This window comes from Lichenostomus cassidix, chromosome 1, assembly GCF_008360975.1.
Source record: "Lichenostomus cassidix isolate B80296 chromosome 1, HeHo_3.0, whole genome shotgun sequence".
Lineage (NCBI taxonomy): Eukaryota > Metazoa > Chordata > Aves > Passeriformes > Meliphagidae > Lichenostomus > Lichenostomus cassidix.
Window position 1 is genome coordinate 15,888,742 of NC_139479.1, and position 21,307 is coordinate 15,910,048.

General features: G+C 39.9%; 1 protein-coding gene and 1 long non-coding RNA gene across 3 annotated transcripts in view; both read right to left on the minus strand.

Moving 5' to 3' along the window:
- Nucleotides 1-21,307, minus strand: part of LOC146444257 (uncharacterized) — a 271,742-nt gene that overhangs the window by 16,300 nt on the left and 234,135 nt on the right. The gene's annotated exons all lie outside the window — the stretch shown is intronic.
- Nucleotides 1-21,307, minus strand: part of REPS2 (RALBP1 associated Eps domain containing 2) — a 93,474-nt gene that overhangs the window by 14,789 nt on the left and 57,378 nt on the right. For both annotated transcript variants that reach the window (XM_085051475.1, XM_085051464.1), the window contains exons 12-14: nt 18,953-18,995; nt 15,921-16,057; nt 4,861-4,925 (exon numbers count right to left, since the gene is read on the minus strand). In XM_085051475.1, coding sequence (XP_084907601.1) covers nt 4,861-4,925; nt 15,921-16,057; nt 18,953-18,995 — 245 coding nt within the window. The remainder of the gene's footprint in view (nt 1-4,860; nt 4,926-15,920; nt 16,058-18,952; nt 18,996-21,307) is intronic.

Consider the following 21,307-nt stretch of genomic DNA (forward strand, 5'->3'; position numbering starts at 1 on the left):
AAGATTTCACCAAATCAATAACATCTGAGGATGGCCACTAAACTGACAGCTGAATTCTGAACTCATATAACACAGAGAGATTTTAATCTCCAGAGTTGCACTGTACTCAGGGTACTTCAATTTGATAATGTTAACAGCTGCCTACCTACTCCACTTGAATGCTTTGCCTTCACCCATAATTTTTTTGGTGCCTGACAAAACTACCAGCATGGAATCAGTGGGAAAAACACATCCCAAGGTCTCAGGAAATAAAAGTGAGGCACAAACCAGTGTGAATTTACAAAACCAACAGGCTTAAAATTCTGACTCTGGGAAAAGAGACCAGGAACATCAGTTTTTTCAGCCAAGATACACAGAGTTTTCTTCCAGTCACACTGTTTTCAAATTCCCTTACACAGCATAGGCAGGATTGAAGATACGCCTTCATTACTTGATAGGAAGGTACTGAAATAGAGTAATTTAAATAAAGAAATGTTGATCTAATTGGGCAACGTTGCAGATAGTTAGCTGATGTTGGATAAAATCCTGAAGTTATATTTGCTCTTCAGTGTTCATCCGTAATTCCTATTAACATAAATATGTTACTAAATCTCCCACAGAATGCAGCTGTGGTAAATGACTTCTGTAGGCTTAAAAGCCAACAGCAATAAAGTATTATTTTGTTTTCCATTAAAAAAACAACAACAGGGGCTTATCTGAGATGTGCATACATGTTTGGCTCCAGCGGAACGTTATTCATGAGCACCCAAAGTTATTTTCTATCTGAAATCTGTGTCACTGCAAATCACATGCATAGCTATTGCCTTCCTACCGTCATTCTTGCACCTCCATGTTACACACATTTTCTCTCTACAGCCCTGGATCTGCACAAAAGTTTTGGGGCCATCTTTATGCCATTTCTCCTTGATGACTTAAGTTAACTATCAAGTTAGGAACACAGGATGAGAAAAAGTTAACCCAAGCCACTGAATCCCATTCTCTACAAGCCCAGAAAAAACCCACAGTAGGTATTTCAACAAGCTGCAGCTTATCTGCTCTATATACTACAGCATGCCACAGGAAACAAGCAGAGGTAAGGCACTGCCAGTATCCTAAGTTTACAACAGCTTGCAGTATGTTAAACATTTATGGTCAAAAATGTTGGGTAACTCATACAGATAAAATTATCCTTAAATCCAAGAAGCCACTGCAGGCTTGCTAAATGTGAGATGTGCTACTAGAGATCACAGAAGGTGTCAGTGAAGTTACACACAGGGTTATACACAAAACACTTCAAAATAACACATCCAAAACCACCCCTCTTGTCTATGTATAAATGTTTTTCCATGCATAATCTTTCCAAGCACTTTTTATAGAACTGAGGCAAAACTTGAATGACTTCTTTTTTTCTAACAGGAAAGCAATATGAATTTATAAATCTAATGAAAGATTTCATACTGCAATTCACAGTGTCTTACCATAAACATCAATTCAAAATGCCTTGCAGTGCAGAGGTATGGGAATTTGGGTTAAAAGATCACAAATTGAATTTAATGATGTATCCACAGTATTCAAACTGGCCTTTTGTCCATATTTATTAAGTTTACTTACAGTCACCACAGGGGCTTCAGAAAAAAGCATCACTGCACCAGAGAAGTGTCTGGTGAAAGCTCTGAGGAAAACTTAAGTACAGCTTATGGACTGATATAAAGTCAATAAAATGCTGACTTTGGTAATGGAGACACATCTTGAGGAGGAGCTACCATAGCCTTCTAGAGGCCATCAGAAAAAAGAAACACCTAACTTAGTTAAATCCACCAACTCCGAATGCTGTTGTAGAAGTAAAAAGAGATTCAGCCACCCCCTGTAAAGGTGTCTGCCCAGCAGAGGTGTGGAACAGCATGGGCTGGCAGCTGCAAGCTGAGCAGAGAAGCCAGCCCTGCTGCTCTTTGCTAAAAACTGGCCAGGTCCTCACAGTATCCCAGGACTCAAGCCTGCCACAGTAAGCCTGTGCATCCCCTGAGCTGTGAAGTCAAGGCCACAACAGAATCAGCTCTAAGTATCACCTTGTGCTCTGCTCACCCAGTGATACAGTCCTTGTCCCTTGTCATTCAGCTGCCTGGACTATGGAGCCAGAGTTGGATGTGGACATAATTTAGGAATTGGATGTGGACATAATTTAGGAAGCCTCCGATATGCGTAGAGATGTTTGGCACGCTCTGAATAAACAGTGATTCAGTAACTCACCAAGGCTGATTACCTTGGAGGTTCTGACAGGAAAAATAATGTTTTTCTAAAGGCTGAAGTAAATTCTGCTAAAAAGCACTGCAACACAGGTCCGAAGTCAAGGTGCCATTTCTATATTGCAATTGATTAAGCTCATAGGAGGACTTCTGCTCCACTGACATGTAACACCTACCCCTTGGTACCTCTCTTTTATGCAACTCTGGTCTTTACATCCCATGAGCCCTTTAATCTCACCCTAAAGAGCCAGCTGGTTCAAGCTGCTTCTCAGTCATCCATAAAAAACCATAGTCCTCAGAAAGAAATTATTTCCATCTCCTCCTCCATCAACTGATTTCCAAAGCCAAGCCAAAATAATCATATCATGAACCTACTTATAAGGTGCACAGCCACCTGAAATATGCAGGGTTTGCTTCACTTCCAAGCTACATTTATCATTAACAGTACTTAACTGCAGGCATATAGCAAAATGACACTGAAGAATGATTTTCAATAACATTGTCAAAAAATAAGTTAAGACAGAAATTTAAGAAGAGTTTGGTAAACCTTGAAACAAGAAAAAGCTGAACTTGCAATTTTAGCTTCATGGGTTTTCTACACTTCTTGATCTTGTCTCAGCTTTGAAAGCAGATCCCTTTCTCCAACTTCTCTGTGCTCTTTAAATCAAGGGCCCCACGGGACTACTCTAATCCATATGCTAACTATTGCTTACATGCTATTTGCAAAGGTCAGCTCAGCTGAATTATGACCCCATCACTCACACTTCCCTACTGTCTGTTACCTTTATCTCAGAAAGGCATGCTTGGAGAAAAGATAAACAACGTGATGAGCATGAAGTTTATTATGTTTTCAAGAACTGGTTTTATGTACAGTTTTGAGAGACATCAGAACAACAGTATTTTGATATTTGACTCAGTATCTTTAAATATCATCAGAAAAAAATTAAGTAAATGTAAGTGATGCATGTTAGCAAACCATCAGCTGCATATTCATTACTGAGCAGACAGATGGACAACTCGTTTTTTTTTTTTCTTTTTGAAACCAGACTTTTGTAATTGAGAGGACTGGATCAAAAATTTCACCTGACAATCTTCTTGGGTTTATCATTTTAGAAAGGTACTGTATTGTGAATGGCCCAATGTAAGATGAGCAGTTGGTTCAATATTTTGTGAGCAAACTGCTGGACATGCATAAACAAATTAAGTCCTCACTCCCCTGCTAAGGAAACACAACCTGATCACAGGACAAGAGAAAGGACAATTAATGGAACCTTACTTGAAACCAATGGTTTTGTTCTCTGAGAGCAGGATTTGTTGTAGTTAGTGCTTTCCCTAATGGCAGCAAGAGGGCTTGCACTACACAAAGCCAGCACTGTGGGAAGCTGGAGCAGTGGCACAGGGGTGGCGTGGGTTGCAGCAGCAACTGCTGCAGGCACAGCTGGGAGGTAGGGAGCTGTGCTGAGGGATCAGGGATTGGGAGGTAGGGAGCTGTGCTGTGGGATCTGGGATTGGGAGGTAGGGAGTTGTGCTGAGGGCTCTGGGGAAGCCAGAGGGAATCACTGCTCTCTGGGGAGTGTCAGACAAAGCAGGAGTGTGATGGGTGCACTGAAGGGTGTGTGCTGTTAGCAGCATGACTAATGCCATCCTGACTGGGGAAACATGCAAGCTCCAACCAGTGTTCTACAGTTCTCAGAGCAGAAACTGCAGAAACTCAGTGCTAACAAGGGCTGGGGAGAGGAAGAGCACAACAAGGTGCTCTAGGAGCAACAAGCCTCTAATCATCTCTATCATAAGCACTGTGCAGTAAGAGGTGCTCCACAGCACACTCTTAAGGGTAGATCCAAAGCTCAGGTGATGACCATTCTGGCTCAAGGAAGGTATCTCACCAGCTTTTGGTATGTAAGAGCTGTCAGTTCTCCCGTGGATTTGTTTCCTAGCATAGACTTCATCTAAAGGAGTAATATATGAAGCATATTGTTGCCTAGGACTTAACACATCCAACAACATGGAAATAAAAAGATTATGATCTTCCATCATTTCCTGAAACAAGAAGAATTATGTGGATGCAGACATGCGTGATATTGTCAGTTTGTGTTGTGCTGTAGTTGTGTGATGGTCTAAAAATCAAAAGCCCAAAACTCACCCAAAAAGCACAATAAAAGCACACCACTAATGCTTTGAAACTTTACAATGTAACTGACATGGCATTTGCTTCCTTTCAGCATTATTTTTTTAAACCCATGGGTGAAACAAACTCTCCCATGCCATGGTTCCCTTAGCAGATGCTCTCAGTGCATTTGAAGCTCAAGAAGCAAACAGCAATAGCAGGTATCAAGCCCATGCTTTCAGGCGTGAAACTTTTTTTAGCAGACTAGCTTTGCCAGCCTTTAATTTAAAGTTAGGTCTAGTGGGTACATATCAGCTCCACTGCAAAGAGGTTTAATTAGTCTGTAATTTGACACTGCAACACACCAGCCAGCCAGACCAACGGAGGACGACATGGAACTGCAAACTGCAGATTTGCATTAACTTGGAAGCAAGAACAACTGCTGTGTCCAAGCCAACCTGGGCTAACCACCGCAATGGGAACATAAATAAACAAATAACACACAGCAAAGAACTAAAGCTTTGTCCATACCTGAGATACAGAAGGTCGAGGGGGCAGTGCAGGTGGTGGTGGGGGCAGCCAGCCAGACCTCACAGCTGAACAGTGGGAAAAGAAGAAGATGATGATAAAAAACCCAACCAAACAAAACCACTGTAATTTAATTCCAAATAAACCCAGAATTAATTCCCAGGATAAGTGGAAATCCCTCCTAGTGAAGAGGTAGTATTCAACATTTAATAATAAAGCCCAAACTTGATCTTTATTGAGCAAAACCCTGTTTGAAATAACTTCATGATTAGTGAATGAGTAGTGATTTGATTGCTGTAAACTCCCCAATGTTATGAGAAAAAGCAGAGAAAGAAGCCAGTCAGCCACAAAACCTTTAGGTAAAGCAATCCAATTCTAGTTAAAGAAATCCAGAAACAGAGTCCACTTGTTCTTCAGACTTTCCTCTTTGTCATTAAAAATATTGCCCTTCTTAAAAGTGACACTTCAGCCACCAATGTAGACACTAGCATTCACTCCAGATAAAACACACTCTGTGATGGAGTATAGCCTTAAAAAGAAAACATCTGCCATGCAATTAGAAGCACAAAAGCCTAAATGAACCAAGAAGAAAACCATTTCTTTGGTTTGATATTTTGTATTTGCATGTTATTACTCAGTGGAGGTATTTCAGAGAAAGATAAATCCTAGCAGTTAATTCAGGCCCCTTTAAGACAACATAATGTCAGCTTTGAGTTTGAGCCAGCAAAAGGGAGGATAATAATCATGAAGGTCCAATGCTGTAATTCTCAGTTTTCTTAAAACACCTAAAACCCATGGTGAGACGAAACTACAGGACAGAGGACAGCTTCCAAAGGCAGCTGAGAGGAGGACTAGGCTGGCATAGAGACATCAACCAGGACTAACTGGGTTACCCTCCCCAAGCTCCTGTTGCACTGAATGCTCAGCACCTGCTCAGGCAAAGACAGCAGACAGTCCATCTTGCCCTGGTGTATTTTTGTGTAACAAAAAGCCCCCCAACAGTATTAAACTCAGAAATGCCCTTTACCACAATATTGCTAAGCAATTAATTACATTTATACACTTTTTATTTCCATGCACATTTTAGGAAGACCACAAAGACCATTAAGAGCCTTGCTATAGCGTAGCCATTTATATATTTTATACACCAAATCTAAAAATGTCTTCATGGTTGAAAATATGAAGAAAAAAACAACTAACCATTGCAGATAATTGTGACACGAGTGTAAAATTGTGTGTGAAAACATTGAGAATAGTCATTCTGTCTTTTTACAGCTCCAAAGAGGCTTACAATACATTGATGCATTTTTTCCATCTTCTGTTTCATCATCTCTTGTATCAAAATGAAGCCTAATATTGCACACAATGCCAAAGAGAGAGTTAGAACAATTAAAACAGAACTAAAGTTATGCAAGGGAGCTGCTAACACACCTAGGGGTGTAAGAGAGATTTGGAAAAACTGTCATCAGGATCCTTTCTCTTGCATTTCATGAGTTCTGTTTATAAAACCATTGCAATAACAGCATGATGTGGTAACTACATTCTCCATCTCTCCCATCCAACTGATCTTTAGAAAGGAAGAAACTTTCCTTTCCTTTACTCTGAACTTCAGGTTATTACTTCATTTATCTGGGCACTGGCAGAGGCTTTGGCAGTTACAGCTTGTGACAATATTTGAAAACAACATCTAACTCAGACACCACATGCTGGAGAAGCATCTCCTGAAGTCACTGGACACACTGTGAAACTGCATTAGTCTCCTGGGATTTGGCCCACAAAGTTCCAAAGGGAAGAGTAACTGTTCCATAAAATAGTCAAATGAAAGAAACCACATCACCCCCCCCAAAAAAGCCACCACAAAAAACCTGCTTCTTCATCTTTCAAAATGCAACATATATGAATCTAGCATTAAAGAAGTTAGATGCTTACAACATGTGAATTTGACCCAGTTTCCTCTTTTTAATCCTAAAAATTCTAACCTAAGCTACTCATGAAATATTCATAGAGTTCCTGCTGTTGCAGAAGATCTTTGGCCTGTTGTTAGAAGGAAATCATGCTTATGTGAGCACAATTACAAGCAAAAGTTAGCTGACTTTGGAGGACTCATAACAACTTATAAAAAACCCCCCCAGGCTTCAGCCTTCTCCAGTGTCACTACCCTGAAAGAGGACAGTAGGAACAGATACTCGTGGGTTTTCATGTGCATTGGCAGGTGACTCGTACTGTCAGGCTATTGCAGAATATTCTCCTTCCTGGGAGAGTGCCCTGCACAGATCGGTGCTTGCTGTTGGAGGTGACAGCACTACCAAGTTCTCAGAGCAAACACACATCCAGGGGAAGGGCTGTTTCCAAAATACAAGCAAGTACCTGGGGCCGAGCAGCAAACAGACAGACAAATGTTGTGCTTCCAGGTGCATGGCTCAGAGCTTGGATGAGCTCATGTTCCTGATCTTTGAAAACAAGTCTTCATACCCCATGCAGAAGCCCAGGGAGCAGGATGGGCCTTGCACAGGTGCTGTTGCAGGCACAGGACAACTTTCTGGCATTCAAACCAGGCTGAGCCACAGAATCATGGAACAGTTTGGGCTGGCAGGGACCTTCAAAGACCAGCTCAACCCAACCTCCCGGCCATGAGCAGGGACATCTTCCTCTAGACCAGACTGCTCAAAGCCCCAGCATGTAAGGCAAATCCCACAGAGAGCACTGGAAAGCCCATACAGGTACCAGTAAAATATATTTAAGTATCCATATCACATGTATTCCTGTAAATGGCAGCATTTTGATGCACTAGTTAATCCCACATAGACAGGGTTTTCAGTTAAAAAATCATGGCTCTTTACTTAGCATGTTTATACTTTAAGACTCATTATCTGCATGGAAACCTTCCAGGACCATTTTTCTGCTCTATTTTGGCAATAACAAAGGTCTGACAGTATTAACATGACACCACACTAGACAAAAAAACAGGTTTTCCAATCTGAAGGCAGATTAATATATTAAAACAAATACCAGGCTGCAATAGTACACTCTGAGAGCTGGTCATGCCATCTTATGTGACCACTCTGCCTCCAGCCTCCCTAGCAGACAACAACACTCAGCACTTAATCATTATCTGTGGTAGTGAAAAATATCAATCCTAGTAACTACTCAGATAGCTCCTTTGCTTATTTGATGTAGGAAGAGGAGATGAAGAAAAAATATAAGGATAAATATAACAGCCCATAAAACTTATGAAAGTAGGTCTTTTAGCTCACCAGGCACAGCAGCAATGGAGAATCCCAAAACTAGCATGAACAAGCCTGGGACCATGAGATCCTTCAGAGCAATATAAGAGCAAGGTGCTCAATGACAGTCACTTATGCTCTTGGTTTTCAGTATTGAAGAAAAAACTGCCATAATACATTGAGCTTCTGGATGCTTGCTATTTTTTAAAATTAATACCGGAACAGCAACATATAAAACTACACTTTCTGAAACATTTCCATGTCAGATATTTAACATAAATTCCTTGCAAGTGGATGACATCTTGCTTTTAGATGCCTATCACCTTAGCTTGAGTATCACCTCAGACAAGTTAAAACCTTGGATGGAACAAATCCTTCCCATCTGAACTGAATACATACATAAGCAGTGTCCTGCAAGAAGGGTGGTTTTCCTGGCTCAAGGGCCAGTTTGTACCTTGCTGGCCAAAGTGAAACTGCAGCCTGCCTACCAAAGGAGCCTGACCTCATCTCAAGTCAAAAGAGAGAGTCTGGCTGATATATTTGATATTTTTCGAGTGGATGCTACAGCACTGCTGGATCAAAGGAGAGGTTGGTTGCATTGTAGATTTCCATCAGTTTATGCTGCTCCAGAGTCCTGAGCTCCCAGATCAGGTTTAACAAAAGACCAAGCAATTAATTTTATCAGGAAGAAAAGGGAGCAAGATACTGCAATCAGTTCAAAAAAGATAAGCTAACAGAATGAATTATTCTTCAGCTTCCCAGCTACCTAAGGCTTTGGTTCCTCAGGGAAGCCAACATTTTCACCCTTCCACTCTGACACTATTCTGGAGAGCTTTTTGAGATACTTTTCCTACTTCTGGTGCCAAAGGCAGAGCACAGAAAAGTTCTGTCTAAGCTGGTTTCTGTTTACTTCCTTCTTACTAAACTTCTATTCTTGTTCAGTGAAATTGGTTATCCCCTAACACTAACAACATTCTTTGCATGACTTAATTTATTTACATTCCTGACAGCAGCATTAGTAAGTGATTGTGAAATAACCATTTCTCAAAATATCTGATTTATTCTCACTACTATTTCTAAAAAATAACCAAAATAACCCCAAATAAACAAACAAAAAAAAAACCAAACAAAAAAAACCAACACCACCAAAAAAACCCAAACCAAAAAAAAACTGTAAAGCTGTAGCCAGGAATATAAATTTAATGAAGGATTCTAGTAAGGTAGTTGTGAAATACCTACTGGTCTAGGGACATATTTCAATAATTCTTACTAGTGTCTCCTCAGAAGGTAAAAACATTGCAAAAAACGTATTTTAGACTCCTGACATTAACTTTGTTACCAGGTTTGTAGAAATGCTGTAAAAAGCATTGCCAGTGGCAGAATGACCTCTCTTCTCACAATTGGTTTTGGGAACCTGCTCAGCAGGCAAAGTTTCATGTGTCCCAGCAAATGATACACACACCTGATGTCACAAACAAACTCTTGTTACAGGCCTGTTTCATGTGCTAATCATACAGAACATCAGTTGCACCTTAAGTGCTTGGAAAATTATCCAAATACTTTCCAAGTAATTAGGAAGAGATACAGCCAGACCTAAAGTCATTAATGCTTCCGCAGTATGAACTCACAGGTGTGACCATTTAGGACACTGTGTGCTAATGTATCTGATGGGTCACTTCCAAATCAAACAAGCAAAATATCATTGGAGGGGTTTTTTTATGATGTCTGTTTTTAATGAATTTCAGCATGTGTTAAGCAGATCTGTAAAACAGATTTTTTTAAACATCTGTTTTCTGGTTTACGTCATATATCCCCAACATCTGTATTTTTACCTCCCTGTCCCTCGTCTTCCTTAAACCATTTAATTTTCTAGTTTCCTCTTTCTCTACCCTTTCATTTTCTGTGTGTTTCTATTTGGGGACTGTTTCTCCTTCCTCCTTTTGCCCTTAAACAAAACCATCCAAAACTTTGTTCTGTCTCCCTTCTTTAGCTTCATTCTTCACCCACAGGGAGGCACAGTCCCTCCACCTACCTCCCACAGATGCACCTTGCCAGAGCTTCTCCCCTCTGGAGATCTGGGTGGCAGTGCTGCAGGCTCCAGCACTTGCCACCTGTGACATTTCCAGCGTGGCCACACTCTGAACAAGCACATGGGGCCAGGAGGAGCAGTGGGCTAGAGCCAGCACCCCTTGGGTCCCAGCTGTGGCTCACACACCTCTTGGGGACATCTGCATCTCCCAGGGTCTTCCCCAAAAGGGAGGCAGTTTGACTCCTGTTCCACAGGAAACACTGCAGATCCCCTCTTGTTTAAAGATATTTCCATGATGGAGGAACATTTTTTCACAGAACAGAGTAGCCCATATGGAATCCTGAAAAAGGTCAGCAGGGCTGGTAGGGCTAGTCAAGAACATTTCAACCTTCACAATTTTCTGTAGAAGAGGTTTTGGATTAAAATTTAATTCTTAACAACCTGTTAGAGGATGAAAACAGACTGCAAATCATTCCTCAATCCCTGAAAGAGCTAAGATTAGATAAACGGGAAAATACAATTTTTAAAAAGTTTGCTTTATTGACACAAATTGTAAAGGAACAGCTACACTTGAAAGGCTGGTAAGATTTACCCCAGTAAAGTACTGTCCAGACTCAGCCCTTAGAGATAGTCATAAAACTTTAAAAATCTAAAAATGCAAAAATAAGCTACCCCATCAGATTCCTATCATGTAATAACTATTCAAACATTTATATCCTCACGATTTTCTCCATCTTATTCAACATTTATAATGTTCTTGTCCAGTTGGGCAAAGAAAAAAGTTACACAGTTGTAAACACATAAATCCTTCATAAAAATTCTAAAAGGCTGAGAGGTGCAAAACTCCTCCATTCAAATCAGAAGGAAGACATGAATATTTTATTCAGAATATGCTCAGTTCAGTCATCAAATATATTCTGAAGGGGAACAGTATTAGAAGAAACCAGCAGCTCCAGTAACAGATCAGGAGATGAGTCTCAAAAGAAAAAAAAATTATTTTCTGATTCAAAAAAGTATTTTTGCAGCATTTAAAAAATGTATTTCATAGCCAGAGAAAAATATTAACAGCAGCTCAATTTTGTGCTCTCTGTGCTTTATACATGACATTTTTAATTTCAATTTGTCACAACCCTTACAACCAGTCACTAACTTGACCCTACATTCCTCACTTGACGAAGATTGTAATATTAGAACTCTTGTACACTATGCAAACAATAATTTGTGAAATGGCATATTTGGTGAGGGTATTTGCCAGTATCTCTTCTCTAAAATAAAGGTTCTTCAGAACATTACTATTCAAAGTTCCCCCATGTCACTTCGGCTTTCAGATAAAATTTTAGTTAAGAAATCCGTACTTATGGTAATACAAAAACATAACTGCACCACCCGTTAAAAGCTTGTCTTTAGCAACTAAATCTTTCAGACAGCTAACCTCAATGGACACAGACATTTCCTAGCAAATACAATTAAGCTTAAAAGAATACAGAAGATAATACTGTAATCATGCTTATCTAGGTTAAGTTTTGCAGCATTTTCTTTACTCAGTTTCATGTACATAAAAGGAAAAGTCACTTGCATTTGGCTCACTAAACTAAAAAGACAATCTAGCTGAAAAAATATGCCTGAAAGCAACTGGAAAAACAGTATTATAGTTACTATTTGGGCCTGTTTTTATCAAGACATCTATGACATCAGCGCAACAATCATTTTAATTCTCAAAATCCTCTTTCTTATACAATTATGAATGGTTTCATTTTACACGTAGACTTAAAACCATTCAGAAACACAAAGAATTTGACTTAGGCAAAAACAAAACCACAAAGATACCTCAACTTACATTTAATTATTCACAAATCTTCACACCTGGCAAACAAAACCCACCAAGCCTGTAAGCTCAAGGAAAGGATGTGCTAATTGAATGAAGTAACGGAAGTTTGATGAAGTAAAGAAGTAATGAAAAGTCTTCTTCAAAGGCATGAAAAAGAGGGTAAAATGTGATGCTGAACAGTCTTCCTTTAACACCAATGAAATGAGAGGGTGCAGAAAGACAATTGTACTGATTGAGTCTTAATGATAGAAGCACCCACTTTAAACTGCTTGGGAAACAGACATGAAGGAATACAGAAGTGATGTGGGACACACTTACATCACTGCTAGGAATGCTGATGAACACCAATAAATCTGTTCCTTTGTTCCTTTCCTGTGAACCCCACATTTAGGACAAACAGGACGTTTTCCTGTCTGGCAGCAATCACTAGCCCAGCAAAGCTAAGCAGAGGTTACAGATCTGACTGTAGTAAGGAAAACATAATCTATAACAGAAAATATTGCACTTGCATTAAAATGCTAGTCATGTTTCTGCCTGATCAAGTGTGGAACTTAACACCTCACATTTTAAAAAGGAGAAAACCCCCAAAATACTAGCCCCTTGTTGCTTGCTGAAACCTGCACCCCAGAAGCAGAGAATCCAGGTTACAGTGAGTGCTTCCTTACAAGCCAGTGTAAAAAATGGTGCCTGCATTCCACACGTTCTTCACTGCAGGAACAGCCACAGCAGGAGGTGATTTTCAAAAGCAAATGAGTGCTGAAAACCTCCAGTCAAAAATTCATTTGTAAATAGTTATATGGCTGTTCTGTTCAATCTGCTTCCAGATAAAATGAAACTACACTGCTTATGACAATTCTGTTGTTTCATCAAAGCAAATTTTCTTTTCCCAACAAATATCCTTTGTTCAACAGAACTGTTAATTAAAAGTAGTTATGTGACTTGGAAATGAAACTAAATGGGAAATAAAATGTATTTCAGGGCGACTGTATGAATCTATCAAGACTCAAGGGGCTGTCAGTGACAAGAAGTAAATTCTTTATCAGCTGTCATGGGCAGCAACAGAACTGAACAAAACATCAGAAGACAATGGATGCATTTTCAGGTTTTAATACTTAAACTGAGACTTTCTCCAGTCCCAGAGCTGCCCCAAGGCAGACTCTAGCTTACTGCTGCTGTTGAGGCTAGAAGGTGCCTGGGGCTCTGCTGCAGGATCTCTGGGCTCTGAGCTGCCCCAGTTTTGGCCCCCTCAATACCCAGGTCTTACTCTGGGAGCTCTTGGCTTGTATCTGACTAAAGACTGGGCTAGAGGAGAAAGAAAGAAGTAAACCAGGTCATGTATGCATTTAAAATGACATTTTTGTTTCTACTTAAAACCTGCTGTTGTCCTTCCAGGAATGCATAAACTCTAACCAAGTATTTTCCTAATATGAACACAGGCCAAATGCCAGAGATTACATATTCAACAAAAAGAAGTACATGGAGAGTCTAGCAGCACAGAATTTTGCTCAGATGCTAACATAAAGACTACACAAATAAAAACAAAAAGAGAAGTGATTTCTGTCTTTTAACAGAAATTCACTTGGATATTTCAGGAAGTGGTGCCTTTCAGCAAGTTCTCATGCTTTTCTATGTCTGTCCTGGGTAACACTCATTGCAGCATCCCAGAGCAGTGCAGCTATGAATCATGAATGAAGGTGCCTTCCTCAAGTCCAGTTACCTCCCAATTCAACAATTTTAAAGCACAATTTCTACGGCTAATGCATTGCTGCACTTCCCAGCCATCACAGATAAATGTTCTGTGTGTATACTGGCCAGGAGAAAGGCGGAATAAAATGGGGACAAACATGACATAGCAGCAGTAAATGAAACACGAAAAATAAAAAAATAAAAATCCCAGTGCCTACAACAAGGATTCACCACAGTCTTTGACAAATTTACTTGAAAAAAAAGAATTTTTCTTTTTCTGCCCTTTAAAAAGGAAATAAACCAACTGCTTCAGTGGTTTAAAACAGATGGTTTTACAATTAAAGAAATGATACCTATAGATCAACATGACCTATGTGGAACTGAAAACAAAACACAATACTATTGAGCATTCCTTTGCAGGTCTGGAAGCAGATTAAACACCAAACTTCCCAAAATAAAATTATTTCTGAAGTAGAATTAGTAGGACAAAAACTAATGTACCAAAATAGGATTATTCTAGTTGTGCTGGATATACACAGAAGTGTAGAATATGCTGAGTTGGAAGGGACCCAGCAAGACCACCAAATCCAACTCCTGGCCCTGCACAGGACACCCCAACAGTCACACCATGTGCCTGAGAGCTTTGCCCAAAAGCTTCTCAAACTCAAGTCAGGGTTGGTGCCATGATCACTTCCCTGGGGAGCCTGTTCCAGTGCTCAACCACCCTCTGGGGGAAGAAAATTTTCCTGCTGTCCAACCTAAATGTTCCCTGACACAACTTCAGGCCATTCCCTTTGGTTCTGTCACTGGTCACCAGAGAGAAGAGATCAGTGCTGCCCCTCCACTTCCCCTTGGGAGGATGTTAAAGACCACAATGAGGTCTCCCTTCAGTCTTCTCCAGGCTGAACAAACCAAGTGACCTCAGCTGCTGCTCTTCATACAGCTTCCCCTCCAGACCCCTCACCATCTTTGCTGCCCTCCTTTGCCCTCCTCTCTAAAGGCATAATGTCTTTTTTATACTGGGTTACCCAAAACTGCAGAGTTTGTTAACCTGCCCAAAAGAAACCACTTTGTGACTTTCAAAATCCATTGCAAAAGCAAGATGTTAATTTTAATTCACAAAATCACTCTTTTGAGAATTTACATTCCTTCGTGTTCCAAGTGAAATTTAAACCCAAGTTTATTTCCTTCCAGTTATACTTGTTATCTGGATTCCAAGAAGATTTTCTGCTGTAGAAAACATGTACTTGGCTCTGTTTGGAGTTTTATTTTGATGTATAACAAAACCAAAATTGGAGGCACCAGATCCTTCAACAGGAACAAAGATGAGGAATTACTCCTCTGTGTAAGGCAAAAACAAAAAAATGTTTATTCCTATTGAGTTCCAGGGTTCAGCACACATAGCAGAACTCTTGAATTCTCTGTAGTGTTTGCACAAAAAATGTCCCATATAGCAAGAGGTAAAACTCTTTTCTACTCCAAGAACCACATTAGGGAGCCCAATTAAACATTCCTTGACACAGTCAAACCTTGGCTCTCTTCTGAAGCATAAGCATGACCTTGTTTAAGAAAGTCCCTGAGTCAGATGATTGGTGTGCAGCACAGAAACCTCTGGTTTGGTTCAAGGACACTGCTGAAGCACAGCCATGCTGGGTGACTGCTGTCCTGAGCAAACAGCTCCTCTTCCCACGTGAAGGCAAGAGGCACACTCCAGGGGAAACGTGCTGAAAAGCCACTTTCTTTCAGCTGACCTCAGCTTCTATTCTACGTTTTCTTTCTCTCCCCTCAACATGCACCCATGTAAAAAAAAATTACCCTTTCTTTTTTACTCAGAGAGTGGCTTCTGATTGTCCCCACACATATGTTAGACTTTAACATCAAAAATGTTTGCTTTCTTTCTCCGAGTTTAAACATTAAGGGTTTTCTCCCTGCTTCTGAACTACAAAAAAAATAAACAGTAACAAAAATCAATTATATTGTAGTTACTGATGAGAGTTGTCTAAACAGCCAGACTAGTTATAAACAGTCAGTGATGACAGACTACCATATGTTAAGCTTCCCATTAATGTGCCAGAAAACATTATAATCACCTTAATTATAGAAACAGTGATTTTTCTTCCCCTCAGTGACGATGTAACACAAGCAAGTGCAACTACTCCTGCTCCATAGTGCATTACTGTCTGCAGCAAAAGCCAGCACATGCACATACTGCCAAGCATTTCTGCAAACACATCAAGCTGCCAAGCATGCAGCTAACCTGAATGGTCTCAGAAGGAGCAAAGAAAGCAAACTTTACCTTGTGTGTTTTGCTGAAATATTTTGTTCAGATCCAAAGAGGAAGCTCTGGAATGTGATTTTTGTGGCCTTGGAGGTGGAGTAGGGGGCTCTTCCCCCTTTTTCATGGCATCTTCTATTGATGTGCTAGAGTAAGACCTAAGGAAAAAAATGTTGGGAAAAAGCAGAAAATATTTTATTTCAAAAATTAATTTTAAACAACTACAGTGAATAGGACCTAAAAATACACTGACCAGAACTCAGGTTCATTGTGGAAATTCCTTGCCCTAATAACTAAGAACTCCCCCTTGTAACAAGACAGATTTATTTGGCAACAGAGGGACCTAAGCATGTGGAGAGAGGAGCGAGCCATGCTTACAGGACTATTATCTTTTAAGGCTTTTTGTAACACAGCTTGAGGCTTCCTTGTGTAACTTCGACAGCAGGATAATTGTAGCAACGATTTCGAATAAACCAATGTAAAATTCCCCACATACACCCCTTGGAGTTTCTGGTGCCTTTCCCAGCTGCAAGGGTAGTGTTTATACAGGTATAGATTCAACCTATCTCTTGCAAGTACCCTTTTCCTAATTTATAATATTCTCACTAATAGAAAAAAAAAATTAACTATTAGAATTAATTTTCCATAAGAAAGAGTCACCAAATTCCACCAAATTTTTCAAGAAAGTGAATGGCTCTAAAGTGAATACAACTGGTCAAATACATGGCTCAGTACCTCTTTCCAGGCCCTCCCACAGCAACTTAATCCCAATGTGGTGCATTTGCTAAGAATTTTGATTTTGCTGAATACTGTCTCATATTTTTCAGCTGTTGGAATTACCAGTTTAGGAGAACCAAGACCAAGCAAGACCAAGACTCTGTTCAAAATGAGCACTGACAACATGAGATGTTACTGTAAGACATTCTGCGTGTCAGAGCAAGACCAAAAGCACATTTGAGTAGAACAGAAATAACTCTCACTAATGGCAAACTTTTTTTTTTTTGCCAAACAGGTTCCTAATATCCAGTGCCAGCTGTCCAATTAAAAGCATATTGAGCAATAGCCTATTACCCTCACTCTCCAGGTCCAAGTCTGTCCATTTATGAGCCACTTCACACAACCACTCATAAAAAGCTAATGGAGATTCTCTGTCTCCCTGCTTTACCTCATACAACTTTGCAAGACTCCTAGGTTTTTCCACTCCATTATGAATTCCATATAACATCAACATTTTTACTCCTTTTAATCCAACATCTTCATTCAGATCCCATTCAAGGTCTTCTTTAGGGAGAAGTTCATCAGGATTTCTGCTCCCTCAGTTTTCTGATCTAGCCCTTCAATTTTTCCCCTAGTCAGTCCCTCCTTTGTTTTTTCTAAAACTGCTCCTTTTTCCTTCATAAATAAACAAATGTCTAACAAAGCTCATCTCCCCAGCTGGGGTTATGTGTCATCATCACAGATTTAATAATATTATGCATATCATTGGGATTGTTACAATGAGATGCAACATCCTGTTTCCAAGTCAATAAATCACAGTTAGTAAACAGTACATGCACATAGATGGCTTTCCCAGCAGTCCCACAATTTGTCTTAAAGGAGCCTGAATCACTGATTTACTCTGTCCTCTTGTTCTAGTTCTGCTAGAGACAAGACTTCCTGATTTACTTTTTTCTCCAATAGGATTGTCAGAGTCCTCCTCACCCCCTGAATCAGAGGTTTTACGACCCACCAGAGGAGCCACCAACAATTCTACTTCATAATCACCATCAAGTTTATCACATTTACTTTTCACACCACAAATTCTTTTCCTGTTCTTATTTATTTTCTCAGTTACTGAATAAATTCCAATCTGGTTGTGAAGTCCACTAACACACATTTTTTTCTAACATCCCAAACATTCTTTAAAGAGAAAAATAAATCCACCTGTGGTATTTCATTCCATTTCCAACATGCACAGCAGGTCTGAGTTCAAGGATGTGCTCAGGCATCTTTAGTCTCAACTTCTGCACTGAAGCAGTGACATACAGTCAGATGTGAGACAGCCACATGTGACACTGTAGTCACATTCAAGTGACTTTTTTTTTTAGCTTGTTAAGCATTTGGTATTCCATGTATTTTTGCTCATTTTTTTGCATGTTTGCAATTCAGTAACACAGCAAGAAAATTTGGAACTCTTCAGAAACTAAAATACTTTGGCTAACAGCAGAAAAACAGCACACAAGGCACTTCAGCCTTCCCGAACAGAGGTCCTAGAAGCAGAGGATTTCAGTCCTCAGTCATCATGATTATAGCTGATCCTCTCTTACTAGCAGGCTTTGACAAGCTTGCAAGCAGACAGGCTTCTGATTATACTCTCATTACCCAAGCAAAAAAATCCCAAGCAGAGTCCTCTAACTAGCACCAAAAAAGAAAAGTTTAAGGTGAATTAAGAAATATGCTTATACACCAGGAGGTGACAACCAACCCAAGATGTAATCCATTTATGCACAGTGTTTTCTGGCACAGGTTTCCCTTTTCTTTCAAACATTTGAATCCAGTAGGTGTCACTTCTAGCACACAACAGTCCTAAAGTCCTTCCATCACACAACAACCAACCACAGCCAAGCACCTGCATGCCAACAAAAGGATTCACTCACCCACACCTGAGAGCTGAGCTGCTGCTGCTGTTTCTGTGGGAATGTGCAGTGTCTCCCTCCATATGAAATCACCACACAGGTTTCAAGAGCACAGAATGGCAGAGGATGTTCCCTGCAATGGGGTGGTCCCAGCTCTCCTGCCACGATGCCCCTGGGGCTGGGCTGGAAGCAGTCACCACTCTGATAAGGCAGCAGGGCAGGGCAGACAGGCAAAACTTCCAGCACCTTATGACCAGAGATCATGGGGCCCTAGCACAGTATTTATGTAGGGTCTATAGCTTACAGATTCCTCCTCATAAATCTGTCTGATCTGAGCTGTACTTCCAGCACAACACCAATTAAAAAAAAAAAAAAATCCAACACCAGTTCCGATGCCTTGTATCTAACACCAGAGGAACATAGGAATGAAAGCAGTACCTGGATCGTGGTCTGGCTCTGAGTGCATTAGGTTCTTGAGCAGCTGGAACGGAAAAGAAAAAACTACTGGTAAAACATCATATTTTAAATAAATGACTTTAGCTTCAGAATCAGTGTCCATTAAACATGTGAGTGTTGCAAATGTGGATGTCAGAGTATGCTCATCTCACATGAGCAATGGGGATGGATTTTCACTTCTCCTTCCTCTTTGTTTTTGTAGTGTGTAAATGTCCCAAGAATCCAAAAGCCAACATGCAGTGAGAGCTTCACCTTTTTAATTTGGTTACCAGAACACAGGAAGACCAAGAGGTCTGGTAGCTCTGACCTGTAGTCATGGATGTAGTTGCAATAAAACAACACAACAAACAACATGAACTTTTTATAGAAAATATCTTGTTCTTAGTCCAGGTATCTATTAGTTGTCCTGCTTCCAAAAACTCAAAGGTTTATGTCCTTCCCAACTGCAATAACTAATTAGTACAAATGCACATCACCCATTACAAGAAATTAACGTCACGTTGAGACTGTTTTGACCTTGGGAAGGAAAGGTATTTGAAGGTAGAAAGCTTTTAAGCCTAAATGTTGATCAAACACATTTCCATCAATGTAAAATGGGTTTCATTTATTTGGATGAATTCCAAATATCCTGCCACATGCAGGTTTTATGTGATAGGAAAACAACAGAGCTGAATTATCATTTCTGGGTAATTCCTCGAGGCTGTTCCTTGGTTTACATTGTCTTTTCTGTTACTTTCCTTACTAGTGTCAGATAATTTTGAGAAAACATATCTGCATGATTGCTTTCAAATTTATCCCACCGAGATATCCTCAAGGTATTACAGCAGCATCAATGATCCCAATGCACATACAAAGTGAATCCTTGTATTTTTCCCAGTCTACTAATCAAGGTACAACACTCAAGAGAAACAAATAGGTTGGAGAAAAAAAGAATTGTCAGAATTTCTAGCTTCCTTCAGATATATGCCTACTCTCAAGTCAGACATTTATCACCAGCTACTACAGAACACTACCTGACAATACAACAGATCCTCCGAGCCACAGAGCAGGAGCTGCCTGTGGCAGCAGCTGGCAAATACTGAGTCTTTAATGGTTTGCACTGTACTGCTGCACAGACCCTTCATGGGAGGCTTCAGGCTCACAGAAGACAAGCAGCAGCATATGGCACATGGACAGCCACACACTAGCTCTTGACAAAAGAAACTGCTTTTAGGATCATGCAGAGCTAGTTGGTGTTCTGGATGGAATAAACCCCACTGCAGCTGGCAGTGGCACAAATGACTGCTTATAAACCAAGTTCTAGTAGAGATTGTCATCACCAAACAAAACTGGTTCACAGTCATTCCAGATTTCTCTGCAACAAACTCTTCCTAGCAACTAAAGAAGGGAGAGGGAATTAATATTAAAATATGCAGTGGTGATAATCCTCCTCCCTCTCTGTGTCAAACTCCCAGAGAATACAACTTCAGACACTGCTTCCCTACAGCCATATGACCCAATTTTCCAATGCTGAAATTGCTGATTATTAAATTACATGCACAATTATTAAATATGCCACTTAGAAATAGGAAGTATAAATTCTTTCCAAGCTAAACCATGTTTAAGAATCTTCAAATTTTCCTTTTCTTATGGAGACTGTAATTCTATTCATACTTCTTTTAGAAAGCCTTTCATATAAAAACCTGTAGGTAAAACTGACATTCAAACTCTCCAAGGACATCCTGTAGAGGTAAACAGGAAAGCACATAAGGAAGAGAGAATTCCAAAATGACTACTAATAAAAAATGATAGCAATAGAATTCTACTGCCAAGGATTTTCTTTTAAGCTTATGAAAAACCAGGAAATTCAAGGCTACAATTACAGAAGACCCAGACTTAGCTTTCCTTTTAAAAGAAGTAGTATAATACAAAAAATACTATAAAGCAGATAGTTCATTATTAGGCTATACAAATAATTGTGGCAGGATTTCCAAGAAATGTGCAGCTATTTTGGTACGTTCAGTCTGCATACACTCCATGTCTGAGGTGCAGTTTTATACACATGCATGACAAAATTATTCAAGATGACACAAAACTATTTATCCAGTTTACAAGTTTTCCATATTACTACTGCTATGGTTACATAAGCCTACCTTTCATGAAATGGGTAAGTTAATGCTGTTGAGTAAATAATTTACATTGTTTATTTAAATGTTTGTATGATTCCTGGAGTAGTGGAACCTGATGGACTGACCAGCTTGGTCTGCAGTAATTAAAGAGAGTGTGAAGGTTCTTATTTCGGGTGTTGAGCTGCTCCTACAGCCCTCTTGGGACACCATTTTAACATTCCAAGTCATG